This window comes from Tenrec ecaudatus, chromosome 10 (assembly GCF_050624435.1).
Source record: "Tenrec ecaudatus isolate mTenEca1 chromosome 10, mTenEca1.hap1, whole genome shotgun sequence".
In the NCBI taxonomy this organism is placed as follows: Eukaryota; Metazoa; Chordata; class Mammalia; order Afrosoricida; family Tenrecidae; genus Tenrec; species Tenrec ecaudatus.
In genome coordinates, this window is record NC_134539.1 from 131,931,332 (window position 1) to 131,948,235 (window position 16,904).

The following is a 16,904-nucleotide window of genomic DNA, read 5'->3' on the forward strand; positions in this document are numbered from 1 at the left end:
ACCCTAGGTCTGGGAACATGGTTCCGGAGGACAGAGGGAGACCAGCGGTGGACTGGGGGTTCTGTTCTGGGGGCTTCTAAGCACAGGCACAAGAGCGCCCTTCCGGGATGAGAAGACGGCTCGGGGCCTCCAGCCCCACACACTGCCCCTTTGTGCGCAGGGGAGGGAGCCCAGCCAACAGGTGAGGCAGGTGTTGCATCAGATGCTAAGCTCAGGGATCAAGTGTTGGGGGGCGGGGTGGGAGGGGTCTGGTCCCTCCTTTGGAGGCAGCACCCCAACATCATTGGCCTTTCCAGGCAGGAAATGGCCCCAGGGGGACAGATAAGCTGAAGGTAGGGAGCAGGGTAGCTGGAAGGACCAGCTTCCTGCACCTGCGGAGCCAAGGAGTGGCCGGCCTGCCAGGGGCCTGCTGGAGACACGTCTTCAGCCTGGGAGAGGCTGAGCCAGCATGCTGCTCTGTGTGGCCCCCATTCTCCTGATGGGGCTGTGTGCTGTGGCAGCGGGGGACGGCGGAGTGGAGGTGGCACTCGGCGCTGAAGCAGGACCCTGGGTAACTGTATCCCTGGAGTAGGGGGAGAGGGGTGACCCATGGGTGGGGGGAAGGGGGGCGATTTCTGCCCTGATCAGCAAAGAGGAGGATGCACAAGGTGAGGCAGCCTGTCTGCCTTCCCCGCCATGGGCTGGTTCAAGGCCAAGGTCCTAGGTGTGTGTGTGTGCATGTGTGTGTGTGTGTAACACTTATTTAAGACATGCTGTACTTCTGGCACCATTCTAAATTCTCTCCACAGAGATGCTCATTAGCTCCTCCTACCAGTCCCCTCAGGTTGGTACCATTACTACCCCCATTTTGCAGGTGAGACACGGAGCGGTTCAGTCGCTTGTCCAGGCTACACAGCTTCAAAAATTGCAACTCCACTCCTTGTCCAGGGTCTGGATCTGGGCCCTTCTCCCCAAACCTCCTTCCAAGGGGACCGGGCTGTGGCAGAATCATTTTGTTGTGCGTAGAAACTCTCCTTTCATTTCTGGACCACCAGCCGGTCTCTCCTCCTGAGCTGACGTGGGGGCCTGTGTCTGAGCAGCCTCAGAAAGAGGGAGGCGCCCTACCCTTGAGTCTGACTGGGGAGACCAAGCGCCTGGCCTCAGGGAGCTCCCAATCAGCCAGAAGAGAGGGGCCAAAGAAGTGGAGAAACCCAGGTGAAAGTGTTTGCTACGGATCAGGATAGAAGCGCGAGCAAGCATCTGCTTACCTCACCATGGGTAACCTGCACGGGGGAACAAGATCGGTACCAGCCAGAACACAGATGAGCGAGGCTGAGCCTGGCTCTCGGCCCGCATGCGATGCTGAGCCCTGCTTGCTGCCCAGGCCATGGCGGTGAGGGCCCTGGGGACTCTGGTTTCTCAGAGATGGAGCCACTGGACGGGCCATCGAGTGAGTTTCCTCCTTGGTGGGCCTGCACAGGAAGGGACGCGGGTGGGGAGACAGCGGGATGAGCTTGTCTTCAAGCCTCAGCTTCTCCAAGGGATTCCACGTGACCTTGGGAAAGTCGGTGTGGCTCTCTGGACGCCAGTTCCCCAATGTTTTCAATGAGTTTAGGGGGGTGGGGGGGGCGATCTCCAATAGTTTTTAAGCTTGCTGGAAGCCGTGGCAAACCTGGGGGTACCTGGCCCAGCGGGCTGTGTGACCAGGTACCACCTGCACGACCTCCTCCAGAGCTCCCCGTGCTGCTGCTCCTCCCACCCACCCACACCCCACCCTGCAGGCGGGTCTAGTGCTTACTCTGTAATCTCCCTCTCCCCAAATGGCCTGCTTCTGCCCAAGCCACAGGGTTTGTGCTACGGGAGCCAAGACTGAACTACAGAGCACAGGAAGGACTTAGAATCACTGCGGGCTGCTCAAGGCGACCGCAGGGGAGGTGGTGGAAGGGATGAAGGTCTGATCCCCTCCCTGGCTCCTGGGGCTCCCCAGCCTGCAGCCGCCAGTGAAGCCGGGATTTGGAGAGCTTAGGTGGGGGGCAAGAGTCCGGAATGAAAGGGAATAGCTGTCTCCTACTGACCCACCAGTGGGTGGGAGCAGGGTGAACCAGATTGAATTCCTAAATGGCCATTCTCTCAAGCCTGCACTGAATGCCGCCTCTTACCAGGGCAGAGTGGTTTTCCCGGGCTTTTCAGAAATGGATCTAAATCTCCAAAGAGTCTTTTCCGGTTCCTGGCCAGGCTGGGCGACTCCAGCTGGAGACAGCTGCCCCAGCCACTGGCGTCCCAGGGAAGAGAGAGGTCGGAAGAGACTGCTCTAGTCTAAGGCTTAGAACACCATCCCCTTCAGATCCTGAAGGCTGGAGCAAGGCACGTTGTGAGACACGAAAGGGAAGGGCTTCCATTGCCTCTGGTCCCTGGGGGATTAAAAAAGAACCCTCCCCCCAATGCAAGCCCTGCTCCTGGGAACTCAACTGGCCTGTCTCTCACTTTTCTGGAAGGAGAGCCCCTAACCCTGCCCTCTTTCCAGACTGTCAGAGGTGGGGCAGTCTGCACCCATACATGCTGAGCATCCTGCGTGCACCAGGCTGTGCCAGGTCCTGGGGGATCAGAACAAGGACAGGACGGTCAAATGACTGTCCCCACTGTCGTTCTCTCCCTGGTCCCTCTTCATGCTTCCAGTAGAGACCAGAGAGGGAAAGACTTGGACCAAGTCTCATAGGCTAACAGAGGAACTGGAACTTAAACCCGGAGCCCTTGGTCCCAGACTTTGTCTAGGGAGTAGCTTCCACCCTCAGAGCACATGCCCCATCCCGACGGGAGACACGTCGCCATCTAGAACAATGTGGGGGAGGGTGCCCAGGGAAGGAAGAAGCCACTCTTTCTTGTCCATGGGGCCCCCACCCTGAGTTTCTCGGCTACTCCCCCTTTTCTGTGCAAGAGATGCTCCCCAAGACAAAGCAGCACTCTGCCTATGGAGTAAGATTTCCTGAGTGGGAAGCCGGGCTTTACCACTTCCCGTGTGACCTGGGACAAGTCACTTAACCTCCTTGAGCCTCAGTTTCCTCATCTGTAACAGGAAGCTGAATCGTGCCTCTAAAGATTAAGTGGGTTTGTGGGTGTCGTGTCTGTGAGTCCAGCTCCTGAGTCTGGTTCCATTCCTCCCACCTCCCTGGGCGAGTGTGGGCAAATTAATGCCGCTAAGCCATGGCGCTTTCATCTGAAAAGGGGTGACGGTAGTCACGCTCACCCAAATTAAACGCATTAACACACACACGTGCTCGAGCGTGCCAGGAACATAGTGGGTGAAATGTCAGCCGTTGGTGATGATTGCAATGCACACGAGACTGGTGCAGCAGGTTCTATGTGGGTGGCCAACCACCAGATCAGCAGTTCGAAACCACCAGCTGCTCTGTGGAAGAAAGATGAGGCTTTCTACTCAGACAACGAGTTATAGTCTGAGGAAACGGCAGCCATTCTACGCAGTCCTAGAGGACCGCTGCCACGGCCGTGAGTGTTCTGTGGCCTCTGTCCACTGGCGGACACGAGATGGAAAGGAGCCAGGTGCGTGCTCTGCCTGTGAGGTGGTCATTGCCTGACACCCCTCCCTCGTCTCCCTGCAGCTTCCCACCCCCATTCTAATGCCAACTCTTTGCTTCCCCAGGAAGGCTCTGTGCCCGGCATTCAGCTCCAGCTTCGGGAGGAGAAGAGGGGCAAGTCGAGCCAGTTCTTTGGGCTGATGGGGAAGCGGGTGGGAGGTGAGTGAGAAAGGCGGCCAGAGCCCCGCCAGGGGTGCGTCTGAGGGGACCAGCAGGGGTGCACATGATGGGATGGGGATAGAGGCCCGCGACGGCAGGAGTGGGGCACGTGTTCTCTGCCAAGGGCTAGTTGGATGTTCATGCCATTGTAATGACCAACTTAAAAATTACCCTGCTATATTTAGTCCGGCATTTCATTCGCTCCCCCGACGTGATGGCTGGGACAGCTTCTCTGCCAGTGCGGATGACTGGACAGCCCCCAGGCCAGCTGTTCCCCACCTCCGCTTCAGAGTTCAAACTGGCGGCAGGGCTCAACGGCCTCTGTCCCTAGCATGGGACGGGGGGGGGGGGCGAGGGGGGCAGTAAGCAACCCTCAGCTCTGCACTTGACCTCCGTTGGGACCCTTGCATCTGATGTAGGGGTGGCTGTAGGGAAATGGAGCCAAAGCAAGGGACGGAGGCCTGCAGGGAAGCAAAGTTAGGGTCCCAGTTGCTGATTCAAATGGACCTGCATTCCGAGGGCACTCTCAGCCCCGGGGTCCCACCTTGGGCAGAGGGAGAAAGCCGTGCCTGCGGGGAGCCTGCTGTTCTCACTGTGGACATGATGGCTCTTTTTAAGTGGCACAGCATTGGACAGAACGGGAAGGACGTGGCCCTTCCGTGGCCTGCTGGGGAGCGACCTGGGGAGTGAGAGGTTGCCATCAAAGATGGGACCTTCTGCCCAGCAGTCTCATCCTGGGGATTTGAGCAAACAGAAATGGCTTTCGTGCACGAGCGCCATGACGACAGTAGTTGCCCCTGCCAACGTCTGTGCGAGGATTTGGGACGAACAGGAAGAAATATCAATGGGCGGGCGGTCCCGACGCACAGGGTACACCCACAATTTTCATGGCTATTTGACAAACAACACGTGAGGCAGATCTGTGAAGAGATGTGGGAAGAACCATAAGATATACAGTTAAGTGGGGGGGGGGGAAGCAAGAGATCAGATGGGAGGGGACAGGAACCTCTATGTTGTCAAACGCTGTATCTTTACACACAAAATGCACCAAGTGAGGGGAGGAGAGATCCCACTGTGGCTGATAAACCAGGGACATAGTAGACGAAATGTCAGCGCTTTAGGAAGACGGTGTGGACCTTATGGTGCCAGCGATACGAAGGAGCCCAGGTTGGGGCCAGACGGGGTGGGATGGGGGTGGGGGTGGGGGTGGGGGTGAGAGCAGCAGCAGAAGTGAGACGTGGTGCCCGAAGAGGAACCTTATTGACGGTACCAACCTCCAGAGCACTTGCATTTTTAAACTAGGGGGCACGTTTTCAAAGACGGCTTTTGCAATGAAAGTAGGGCTATGGAACTAGAGAAAACCTTCTTGCCACTAAACACGTTGGCCTTCCGGTCCTCCTCTGCAGAGGGGGCCTTGGGACCGGGCCATTTCAGAGCCAGCCACCAGCCGACAAGGAGCAGCCGGTGGAGGGGGAGGTGGGCTATTTCCTGAGGGCGTACCATGCTCACCCAGGATGGAATCCCCCTTTTATAGCCAGGGAGGATCCGTAGTTAAGCACGCAGCCGCAAACAGAAAGGCCGGCAGTTCAAAGCTCACCAGCCACTCCAGGGGAGGAAGGTGTGGCGGGCCACTGCTGCCAGGACTGACTGCCTCGAGACCCCTGTGGGGCAGCCCTAGTCTGTCTTGGTCGCTGTGCATTGCTACCAATCGGGGAAATGAGCCCCTCCCTGCTCCTTGCGTGTCTGTCACCTTGTCATTGGCTGTAATCAATGGGGGAAACCGAGGCTGAGAGGGGCATGGCCAGCTCAGCTGCCTCCGACTCCAACACGGTGCATTTTCCACTCCTCCACCTGCTTCCTCTGAGGAGCTGCCCAGTCACTCAGCCACAGGAGGCTAATGGGGGGGGGGGGCGGGGGTGTGACTGGCCTGAGGCCTACTGAAAACCCTTAAAGCCATGAGCCCCTCCTTCCTCACTGGGAGCCCCAGTGAGGCAGTGCTCTCCCCATCTCTTCTTTCCCCCAGGGATGTCATCCGTCCAGCTGGTGAGAGCAGGTAAGTGCTGCCCAGGAATGTGGGAATGTGGAGATGTCCCAGCCACTAACAGGGGAGGCTCTGGCCAGGGCTTGCCAGGCTGGCAGAACTCTGTGGGGTGTGGCCACACACCGGCTTCCTGGACAGATTCTTGAGGCTGTCTGTCCCCTGAGTGGGGTTGCCCACGCCTTGAGGGAGTGGGTGCAGGGATGAGGAGAAGGCAGGGAAGAATCTTGTTCCATCAGAGGTTCCATTCCCTGGATGGCCTGAAGCCTGGGAAAAGCAAACCAACCGCCCAGGGGCATGCTCAGTGCTCCGGTTCATTGCTCACCCGGCCTGGGAGGGATCAAGGAGAAGCAAACACTCAAAAACAAACAAAAGGCAACCTTAACCACAGCCCTCTCCGGCTCCCAGATCAAGTTCAGCCCCTACCATGACTCACCAGGTCCCCCAGCTCCATCTCCTGGGGCTCCTGTGCCCTGATTGCTGCCCAGCACTGTCCTGCTGGAGCACATGACCAGGGTCCCTAGGGTGGAAGCGCTCAGGGGCAGGGACTGGGTCTGACTGGCTCTGGACCCCCAGCCTCCAGCACAGCTTCTGCGAGGGGTGTATGTACACAGGACGGAAGACCAAGGAACCGATCCCGGGTTTATCAGCTCCCAGGGAGGCTGGGAAGTGACTTCTGATCTAAGGCCCGACCTCCCCCAGGCGGCTTCCCCAGCAGCATTCTCTCCTCTCCATCAGCAGGGTGTCAGCAAGGACACGGAGCCCCGGGGCTCCTGGACAGGACAGGACCAGACACAGAAGGTAGGTCGTTGGGGTCTCTGTGGGGTCCCAGGTGCATCATGGGAAAGTGGCTGGCCACTTCATTTGCCTCCCCCAAGATGGACACCAAGCAGCTGGACAGACAGAACAAGCTGCCCACAGGCCATCACAGGGGAGGCCCCACAGGACAGGGGTGTCGGGTGTGGGGAGGTGGCCTTCTGATGGCCCAGACCCATGAAACTGCCAGAGTCCTGCCGCTGCACCCTCCTCACCCGCTCTGCCCCCAGGGGGCCAGCTGAGCCCACAAAGGATGATGCACAGTCTGCCAGACTCTGGGAATCCCCGCGGGCCTCCTTGTCCCTCCGACCGAACCACTGGTCATTAGAGTTTGCACTTCCTCTGACAAGAGTCTCGCCTCCAAAGGTCTGCTGTAAATAAGTGCAAATCTGCAGCTGCAGCTGATGAGAGACATGGCTAACACCGTCTGTAATTAAGGGTCACCTGGGGAAAGAGAGCAATAGCTTACATGGCCGATGGCAGAAGACAGACAGTGTGTGCCCAGCCTGTCTGCGACCAAGCCTTCCCTGATGCTCACAGCCTCTGCCAGGGGAGCCGCAGCCATCGAGAGTGACCAAGGCCCTCTTGGGAGTAACAAAGGGAAAGTCCTCTGGAAACCCCCCCTCCCCCCACCAAATAGTCATTTTACTCAAAGGGTCTTGCAAGTCACACTCAAACAGTAGATAGAAACGAACCCCCATTGGGATCCAGCGTGGGCAGGAAGTCTTTTTGGGCAGATGGAAAGCAGTCTGCCCAAAGACGAGCAGTGAGCCAGGGCCAGAATCGGGACTGAAAGCCGTGCCTCCCTCGGCTGGTCCAGGGTGGCCTGGGCACTGCCAGATACCCTGAGGAGCCCTGGTGGCCCAGGGGCTAAGCGTTGGGCTGTGATCCACATGGTCAGCAGTTTGAAACCACCAGCAGCTCCTGGGAGAACGACTGGGCTTTTCTGCTCCCCTCAAGAGGAGCTGCATCTGGGAACCCCACGGGGTGGGGTGGTCACTGTGAGTCAGCACTGACTCGATGGCAGTGGGTGTGTGTTTCTTTGGTGAGGTGGGGGCCGAGGGTTGAGGGGGTGGCTTGTTCCATCTGTGTTCTGGGAGCCTTAGCAGTGGAATAGAGGACCATATGGCTGGAGAGCCTGCCCTGGGTATTTATAGACAGGAGAGGGGAGGGAGGGCCTTGAGCCGAGTGCCAGGGGAAGGCCTCCCAGGGTGGAGTGGACAGACACACTCCCTAACCACCTGTCCACGCTCAGAGCTCTTCCCAGACCAAGAGGAAGACCAAGGTCCAGAGTGAAGGCCACGCCACACGCTTCCCTGAGGACCAAGACCAGCCAGGCCCGCTCATTGCTTCGTGCGTCTCCTGTACCATCCCGGCATTTCCCACGGGGCCTGCACTGAACACTCTGGTCTCCTCTCCGCCTGGAGCAAGAGTTGTCTGTAAATGCACTGTCCCCCTGGCCAGCCGAGGGGCCTGCTTCCCTGAGCACTGAGCTCGCAGCTCACTGGCCTGGCCAGCAGGGAGGAGGCTCACCCCTTCCCATCTCCCTGGCCCAGCACACAGCAAGGGCCCAATAAACAAATGAACCCATGCTGGCTTCTTCTATGGCTCAGGAGTGACCTCCCTGCTGAGACATGGCCCCCTCTTGAGGGCGAGGAAACGGGGCGGAGGCAAACGTGATGACAGAGGGGACAGTGGAAGGCTGCCCTTGGAGTGGAGAGGGGATCTGAGGGCGAGGGGGTCTCTTCCTTTAGGATTGATTGAGACGACACCCTCCCCCTACCCAGTGTCATGAGCCCTGGGCTCTGAGCTGAGCTCCAGAAGTGGAACTGCCCACCCTAGGAGCCCCCGGGGCTGAGGAGGAGACCACTCTCTCTGGCCCTGAGCTGGTGAGCAGGCAGGGCCGGGGCTCCAGCTCCTGGGAGTCTGGGTCCCAAATGCATCAGCAGGAAAGGAGGGCTCCTGCCATCCCCTGGGGGCTTAGCATTGTACCCCTCCCGCCAGAAAGGAGCCCTGGTGGCCCGTTGGTTACGCGTTAGGCTGCTGACCGGAAGGTCAGCAGTTTGACATCACCAGCGCTCTGCAGGAGAGACAGGGCTTTCTACTCCGGCCCAGGCTTAGTCTCGGAAACCAACTGGGGCCCTTGACTCGACGGCAGTGAGTTTGGATTTTTGTTCCCCCAGAAACATAGGATTCAGTCCGAGGTTTGCCTCAGGCATGATTCTTCGAGGAGGGCAGAAGAGGGGGTACAACTTGCCTGGGCATGCTGAAATGGAGAGGAGGTGCATGCAGGGCAGATTGGGGGGATAGGAGTTTCATCCGGGGGTCAGGGACTCAGGCTTTCATGACACAGAGGGCAGAAGAGGCCACGGGCATAGCCAGGGACATTTCTTCTATTTGCTCTGTGTTGACATCGTCTCTGACCCATGAATGACTGTCCAGCATGGGCTCCAAGTTCCCTGCACACAGCCAGCCCTGCATGGGGTGGGGTCTCCACCTCACTCCAGGGCAGAAGGAGAGGGAGACTAGGGAAGCAGCCGCACGACACAATTTCCCCGAGCACATCTCTCTCTCCTACCTCCATCCCCCTTCCACCAGCTTCCCCGGTGCCTCCCCAGCCCAGCCAGTGCTGTGGGCCCAAGAGGGGTCATGACGGCAAACCCAGCTCCAAGGAGCAGCAAAGAGGGGTGGCTATTTTCTTCCTTCTGGTGTCCATTTGGAACAAGGCGAAGCAGCTACACCCACCAGCGCTGGACGTCGTCTCCTCTCGGGCCGGCATGGCACTAGGAACGCAGAAAGGACGAGGGATACACAAGAAGTGGGGGGCTGGAATCCGTCTTTGAAGACGTAGCCAGGACTCACACACTGTGCAAATCCGCCCGCCGCGGGCTCTCCAGTTCAGTCTCTCCAGTCCCGTCTTCGCTCTGGCCATGCCAGTGCTTCCCTTTCTGGTGGATTCTTACCGGCAGGCCAATTTCTCTGCAGCTTGCCCAACCGGGAACCACCTGCTAGTTCCCGAGGGTCGGTCTTGCATTTCAACATTACGGCCTTTAATCCACAGGACTGAATGGCCTATTGCTACCACCCCCCGCCACCCCACCCCCCCCATGATGCCCTTCAAGGATGGGCGGCATCTGAGCTCTCTCTCTACCACCCCCATCAGCGCCAGCCATACTGTTGGCATGGAAGAGGTTCTTGAGGGTGTTGTGGTGAAGGGCACACATTTCTTGCCCCCAGGGAGTTCCTGACACTGGGCAAAACTGCTGCACAAGATTCTGGAAGGGGTCCCACAGCAAAGATGCCACTCTGAGGGCTAAAGGAGTGCAGGCTCAGCCGTGGCCTTTCCCATCGCCTCCCGTGCACACGAGAGCTAGGCAATCAGTCGACACAAAAGCAGCATCCCTGCCTCCCAATTACGGTGCTGGCAAAGAACGCCGCCGCAGACACCGTGGCCCGCCAGGACAAGGTACAGATTTGTCTCGGAAGCGCAGTCCCAATGCCCCTCAGTAATGAGAGGGGTGGGTGTGGGAAACTGAGCAAGGCGAACGCGGACGAATTAATGATTCTCGCAGTTAAGAAGGCTGGGAGGCCAGGATGCTGGGCGGAGGCCTCCACATTTCTGAGTTGGAGAAGAGTCCGTCACACTCTCCTAAAAACCATCCCCACAATGTCCTCCCAGAATAGTGCTGTCTTAATGGGGCTTCTCACAAGCACATGGCTGTTAACTGGCCGGCAGCTTCATCCACAGGAGCAGACATGTTGCTATTCTCCCGGCTCAGCGGACAGTCACCCCCTTTAGCTGTCCCCAGCACTGATGTTGGGTTACCCCCCCCCCCCATGAACACAGGGATGTCTGGGGATAACACACTGCCCACTCTGTGACGTATGTGATTACCTGTAGCTAGGGCGCCTTACATGCCCAGAGACTATATAAGTTGGTGTAAGAATACTTTCTCGCTCTCTCACTCCCGTTTGGACTTGGTTCCTGGTGCCATGGAAGAGCTGAGCACCCCAAGACTTTTGTCTGCTAATTAAATTTCTCTCCTTCAATTACTCGATTATCCCTTCGGACCCATCCAGATGGGGGCTGGACCCCACAGGGGTGAGACTTTCTGATACTCTGAACCTGTTCTCCCTGGAGGGCATCCTGTTTGGTAGCGGGTCAAGGAAAAGAACCAATACCTTCAACGAGATGGAATGCCACAGGGTCACAACGGGCTCACCCAGAGCCAGGCTTGTGATGGGCATTCTTACGCCCAGTGGCACACAGGGCCACTACGAGTTGGATGTGAAGACATCCAGTTAGCAGCAGCAGGGAGCCACTGTGCCAGTCAGCACACCTGGTGAGTACGCCAACTGAATCCAACCATTGGCATAATAGCTACCATCTGCTCAACTCTTGATCTGCTGTCCTTTGCTACTCTTCCATCACCTGCTTCTTTACCCAGGGTGTGCCAGCTAAAAGCCTGGGAGTTACCCCCACTTCCTCACCCCTCCCATGGTTGACTCTGCTTCCCAACTGCCAAGCTCACCCACTCCCTACCACCTCCAGCGCACTGGTACGTCACCCTTAGCCCTCTCCCAGTGTATCACCAGGCACCCACCCCCTGCCACTTTCCCCTGGATCGGGTCTACTCCCTAACTAGCTCATCAACAGTTCCCTTGATTAAAAATAGTATCCCTCTCCTGACCTCCACGTTCTCTGGTGACTTCCCTGCCCCCATCAGTTCGCTCGCCTGTGAGGGCACTCAGACTCTCACCAAGTGCTCACCTCCCTCTTCTGGAACTTTCCCCGACTCCTCCTCTACCTGAATCCGTTTCATCTTTCAGGCCCCAGGGTTGAAGTCCTTCCTCAGGCAGAGCCTGATCCCCAAGTGCAACGGGTCCCCTCCTGTGAGTCTTTCACAGCCCCCGTTCCTTCACGGCACGGACCCCATCAGTGAGTACGCTCCGTTGCTGTGTCCTCCAGGAGACGGACGGCAGGTTCCAAGTCTCTGTGTGCTGTGGGATACCCAGCTACCAAGGCTAACTGGCACCGGTGACCATCTGTTCATTGAGTAAACGCACGAGTGGCGTCAGGTTTTCTGCAAGACATCTCACCTCCAGTGGTCACCCCTTTCCTGTTGTGGAGCATAAGCCGGCCACTTGACTCCATTTCTCCCCGTCTGCCCACCTCCTGGGCAGGCCCCGGGGGAGCTGCACTGAAGGCATGGGGGGAGAGGGATAGGAGTTGGGCCCATTTTTAACATTTCCAGGTCTGCTTACAACACTAGTCCTTAAAAACAAGCAACAGATCCCAGATGAAACCTTTTTGGAATTGTTACCTTGTGAGCCTCCCTCTCGGAAAGCCCGCAGGCAATGCCCTTAGTTGACTGGGGCTTCTGAGTTTCACAACCAAGAAACAGACAAGTACGGAAGATCCCTGACATAATCGAGTTAAAGTCATATTTAACTACCTTTTTTTTGGGGGGGGGGGTGATTTTAGCATTACTTTGAGGGAAAATAAGTCTTGCACAGGCTTATTCTAAACATGGTCCCGCTGTCTCTGTAAGGCAAGTTCTTCCTGTAATCTCCCGAGTCTCCTTCGGGGGTCTTCAAAGCAGGGAGTCAATTCAGGAGGTGATTGTGATTGGGTTCCATGGGAGGGCTCTGGAGACATTTTCTCGGTGGGCCGGGAGTCGTGGAGGCTCATTATGAAGGGGAGGGCACTGGGAGGAGAAAGGGGGCGTCATTTCCCACCACAATGCACCTGCCCGTCCCTCCTTCAAGGGGCGCAGCCTTGCCATCCACCCTCCACCCGAGGAGCACAAGCCGCTTGGGACACGGTTCCTAAAGCTCGTGACCGAGCCCCTCTAGGCCTCGTGGCTGCATGGAGGAGCGGGCAACACGCAGGCTAGTTGTTTCACGCCGTCGGAACTGACGCAAAGGCAGTGAGCGTGCCATTTTCTCTTCCTTTCTTCAGGGGGTGCCCCAACTGTTGGAGGGGTGTAACTGGAAAAGCACGGGATTCAGGGAGGAGTTGAAATACAAACACTGCTTCCAAGTTGGAAGGCGTGACGGGAAGCAATCCCTTCCCCTGCGGCTGTGTTTAGGAAAGCTTCCTGCTGCCTGCCCTCGTAGGTGGGCCCTACAAGGCCGCAGTGAGTCATGCGCTGACGTTCAATGCCATGACCCTCAACTGCTCACAACTCGAACATTGTTTTAAAATAGAAGCAACAAAAATGACATATTCAACTTGGGTCAGAACCAGCTTCCGATGGAGTTGTGGGAAGAGCGTCCTGTTAGAAGCTGGGTGGATGGGTGGGGTGACCAGCATGTAACCCCACCCACCCTCCCTCTGGGCGTTGCCTTGGTGTTGGGTGCCCACGACCAGGGCAGTGACTAGTGTCTGGCCACTAGAAGGTGGTGGTTTAGAGCTGCCCGGAGGCACTGTGGAAGAAAGGCCTGGTGACCCACTGCTGACGCCCAGTCCCTGAAAACTCTGAGCACGGCGGGATGGCTGTGTCAGAATCACTCAACGATTGGCCCCCACAGTGCACTCCTTGACCATCCTATTCTAAGGCACGTTGGGGACCAAGTAGAGATCGTTCTCAGTAAACACAGGACACCGGGTGACAGAGGACTACCAGGACACATGGAGGCTCTGCAGGAAAAGGGTGGATGAGACCCCAGCAGACCAGGACAGCTCGTGGGGAGCAATGCCCAGACTGATGTCGGGCGCCTGGCTGCCCACGGGATGTGCGGTGGCGGCGAGCTCGGAGGCCTGGCGTGGACTAGAACCTGGCATGCCCTGAGATGCACAGGAGTGCGTGGTGGCACCCCCACCTGGCCACCAACTGACACCAGTCAGTGAGACCTACAGGGCCAAGCTGAATTACTTCCAGACCCCCTCGTCTCACATATCCACGGTTGAGTGTGGGAAATCACCCCCAAATAGAATGGTTTCACAAGAGTAATTTCTCCCAAGACTCTGGTTTGGCTGGAGGGTTCCTGAGCTCATGGGGGGCGGGTGTTTGTGCGGTGGGGGTGCTCACGAGGCTACGCTGGGCTGGGCGTTTGGCTGGCACCCATGAGAGGGGCTCACAACTGCAGGTGTTGGCGTTCAGCCGTGTAGCTCGGCTGGCCTACACAGGGGCTGCTCATCCCTTCCCCGGCACCTGCTTCCAAAGGAGTGAGAGTCGCAGTGACTTCTGTCTAACCAAGCCACAGGGCCCGCCCACAGTCCAGGGGCACAAAAGACAGGCCTCCTATGGGAAGGGGCGGCACACCACTACGGGGAAGGGGGGATGGTTGGTGGCCGTCGCACCTGTCCACCACACAAGCCCCCTTCCAGTAAGTCAAGGTAAGCTGTTTCCAGGAACAAAGAGCCAGCACAGAGCAAAGACCGGCTTCCGGGAATGACCGCGGCTCATCACGACTACACCGGTGTGTCACTTGGGAAAACGGGGGTCAAAGTTCCGTAGCAGCATTGGTTCTCTGCTCCACTGCAGGTACCACCAACCAAGGCCAGACCCCACCATGGTGGCAGCCTGACTAAAGGCCTGCTGAGAACGCGGCACTACCAAGAGGGAGCGGCAAACCAGCTTCGGCATCAGGGACATTTCACCACTGGGTACTTTGTGCCCTTCTCAGTGACATTCATTGGTGATGACAACATCCTGGACAGCTGCAGGAGACAGCAGGCGCCGGGACAGGAGCAGTGGAGGTCCCAGTGACCAGGCCAGGCTTTCTAGAGTCCCCAGCACATACCCTCGACTATTTCGCAGTCACCGTCATATTTCCTCATAAAGCGATGCACGGCCTGCCTGTCGTGTGAGGGCCAGGGGAAACAAAGTTGAGAATCAACGAGCTGGCATTTCACGTCCCAGCGTGGGACGAGTTATTAGCTCAGACAGAAGCAGTGAATGCCCGCCATGGGGTAGGAGGGGGTGGGGCAGACCACCCGCTTCCTGGTCTTCCGAGGGTTTCTTCCCAAACTACTTTTCTTAACCCATGTTGGGGGAGGACTTCGAGGGCCGAACAAATGTGTGTGCATAAAGCAAGTGCCCAAGGCTTTGATCGCCGTACAACACCACCTGACCGACACAAGGATGACCCTGGAAGTCCCCGTGGTGGCTTCAACAACTCTGGAAAAACAGAACTAAAATATAATTCCCGAAACTTCCTCATAGCTGAAAAAACAACCAATCAAGCCCAAAACCTGCTTTTCATGTTCCAGAGGGAGAAGCGTGATCTACTCCACACGAAGCTGCAACCTTGATCTTGACCAACTGGCTCTTCCAGACCACCGACACCGAACCCCAGACGTTACACTGAGGCTGAGGACCAGTGAGAAGTACCTTGCCCCTCAAGAGCCTGTTAGTCCCACGCCACCCCCATCATCAGCTGCAGCGGCTCCCTTGCGGGCATTCCCATGGCTGATTCCCAGTGTTCCGGGACTCTCTTCCTGTTCCGTACAGCAGCTCTGCTCAAGCACGGCCACACACGAACCTCCAATGACAAGGCGTGGGGCTGGGCACGAGCTCGCCAGGCGGGCATCGGATTCTACTCCCCTCTACAGCAGTGGTTCCCTAAGGCCTTTCATACGTGTGGTGACCCTCCCAACCTAACATTGCTCTAGTTGCTACTTCATCACCGTCATTTTGCTAGTTATCAGGAGAGCCCTGTGAAAGGGTCATTTAACCCCCCCCAAAGGGGTCGCAACCCACAGGCTGAGAACCGCTGCTCTCTAAGGGTCTCTGAAGTCGGCAGGGCAAGGCTTTCTGAGGGTGCAAGCCTTCGCCGCAGTCTGCCTCATCGCCGAATGTGAGCCACTACCTTCCCTGGCAGCAGCCCGGCTCGGACCCACTGCACCAAGGGCTCCGCTGGTCCCTGACAGAGCACAGCATCTTTGTCCCACGGGTGGCAGCCCCTACTGCTGGGTGCTTGGCCGTCTGCAGAAGCAAACTGCCAGGCCTTCCCTTGTACGGTGGGCTTCAACGGCACAGCTCTTGGTCAGTACAGCCCAAGCGTGCAAAGGCATCGACCGACTAGACAAGGTCCTTAGCACGGCAGGACATGCGTCGGAGCGTGGCTTCCTGCTTCCGAAAAGCTCCGAGGCGGCTGCAGGCGGGGCATGGAGCCACGTGTGGTGCTGACTGGGCGAAACCACATGTGGGGACAGGACTGCTCGTTTCTACAGTGTATTTCGAATTAGGAAGCAGAGCCAGCTCCAGCCTCATCTTTGGCCCGCTGGCCCCCAAGGTACTGCTTCTAAGATCAACTAAAATCACTGCTTTGGTCTTTTACGTTTCCATTGGTTTCATTAGTGTCCCTGCCGCGGAAGCTGCTCGTGGTTAAGGAAAAAGGATGGAAAGTCACAAAAGTGGAGAAGCAAACGGTCGAAGGGAGTCTCACATTTACAAACCAGACTTGACTCTGGCTTCACCTTGGCTGGGGCCCTGCATGTTCTCCAGCAAACCCAAGGGAACGTCTATCCCACAAGCCAACGGGGGCCATGGCAAGGAGCAGCAGCGTGGCGGCCCCGGCTCTCCCTGCAGGGGAGTAGCTGTTTCCTTTCAGTGGGTCTCACGAGTTGGACCCAGGTACCGACTCCAGACGTTGCTCCTATTTGAAGCTCAGCTCCTTTTCTGCAGGTGAAAGGACCTAAGGGAGGGGGACAGCCGAGGCAGGGTGCACTGGTCCCACACGTGTCAGGGGTCCAGAGCAGGTGAGGAAAGGGAGCAAGAGCAGGGATGGCAAGGGCCTATCAGGGCCATGCCTCTCGTCTCAGCACCCCACCCCCATACCTTGGATCCGAGAAACTGGGAAGGGCTGGGTTTCCCTGGAAGAAATAAATACCTAGGGCAGTGGGGTACGCATGCACGACTGGACAAACAGATGTGCGAGAGGCCCTCCCTGTCACCTCAGGGTCCTCCCCGCCCTCAAGAACGGACACACCAGTCCGGCAGGTTGCCACGCGACTGGCCACTTCACACCAAAACCAAACCATCAGGGCAGGTTCCCACGGGGCTCCCTCGACCTTTCCTGGCCCAGGAAACGGCTACAGAAAAACACAGCTACCTTCACAACAGTGGTCACCTCAACCGGGAGGGGAGTCTTCTCAAGTGCTGCTCCCTTCCCTAAACCGGTGGACTACACCAACTAGCGGTGCTCCACATTCCCCAGGAGCCGAGTCCATGCAGCTGGGCAAAGTGAGCCGCGCTCCGCCCTCTAGGAGCCCACAAACCACAGCCGTCAACGGCTAGCGCCCTGCCGGGAAAATCAAGTCCAGAAGGCACTTCCTAGCAGCGGCAGAGCAGCCGCGGCCCTTCCACGGG

General features: G+C 57.7%; 1 protein-coding gene across 1 annotated transcript; it reads left to right on the forward strand.

Annotated features, from left to right (window-relative positions):
- The first annotated feature begins 448 nt into the window (after nucleotides 1–448).
- Nucleotides 449–16,832, forward strand: TAC4 (tachykinin precursor 4). Its single transcript, XM_075559638.1, has 4 exons — nucleotides 449–550; nucleotides 3,638–3,731; nucleotides 5,755–5,784; nucleotides 16,753–16,832. The coding sequence occupies exons 1-4, from the start codon at nucleotides 449–451 to the stop codon at nucleotides 16,830–16,832; spliced, it is 306 nt and encodes a 101-aa protein (XP_075415753.1).
- The last annotated feature ends 72 nt before the right edge of the window (nucleotides 16,833–16,904 follow it).

Coding starts and splice junctions, on each gene's coding strand:
- TAC4 (XM_075559638.1), top strand. CDS start 449: ATGCTGCTCTGTGTGGCCCCCATTCTCCTGATGGGGCTGTGTGCTGTG. Junction 3,732..5,754: donor GATGGGGAAGCGGGTGGGAG/GTGAGTGAGAAA, acceptor TCTTTCCCCCAG/GGATGTCATCCGTCCAGCTG. Junction 5,785..16,752: donor CGTCCAGCTGGTGAGAGCAG/GTAAGTGCTGCC, acceptor CACATTCCCCAG/GAGCCGAGTCCATGCAGCTG.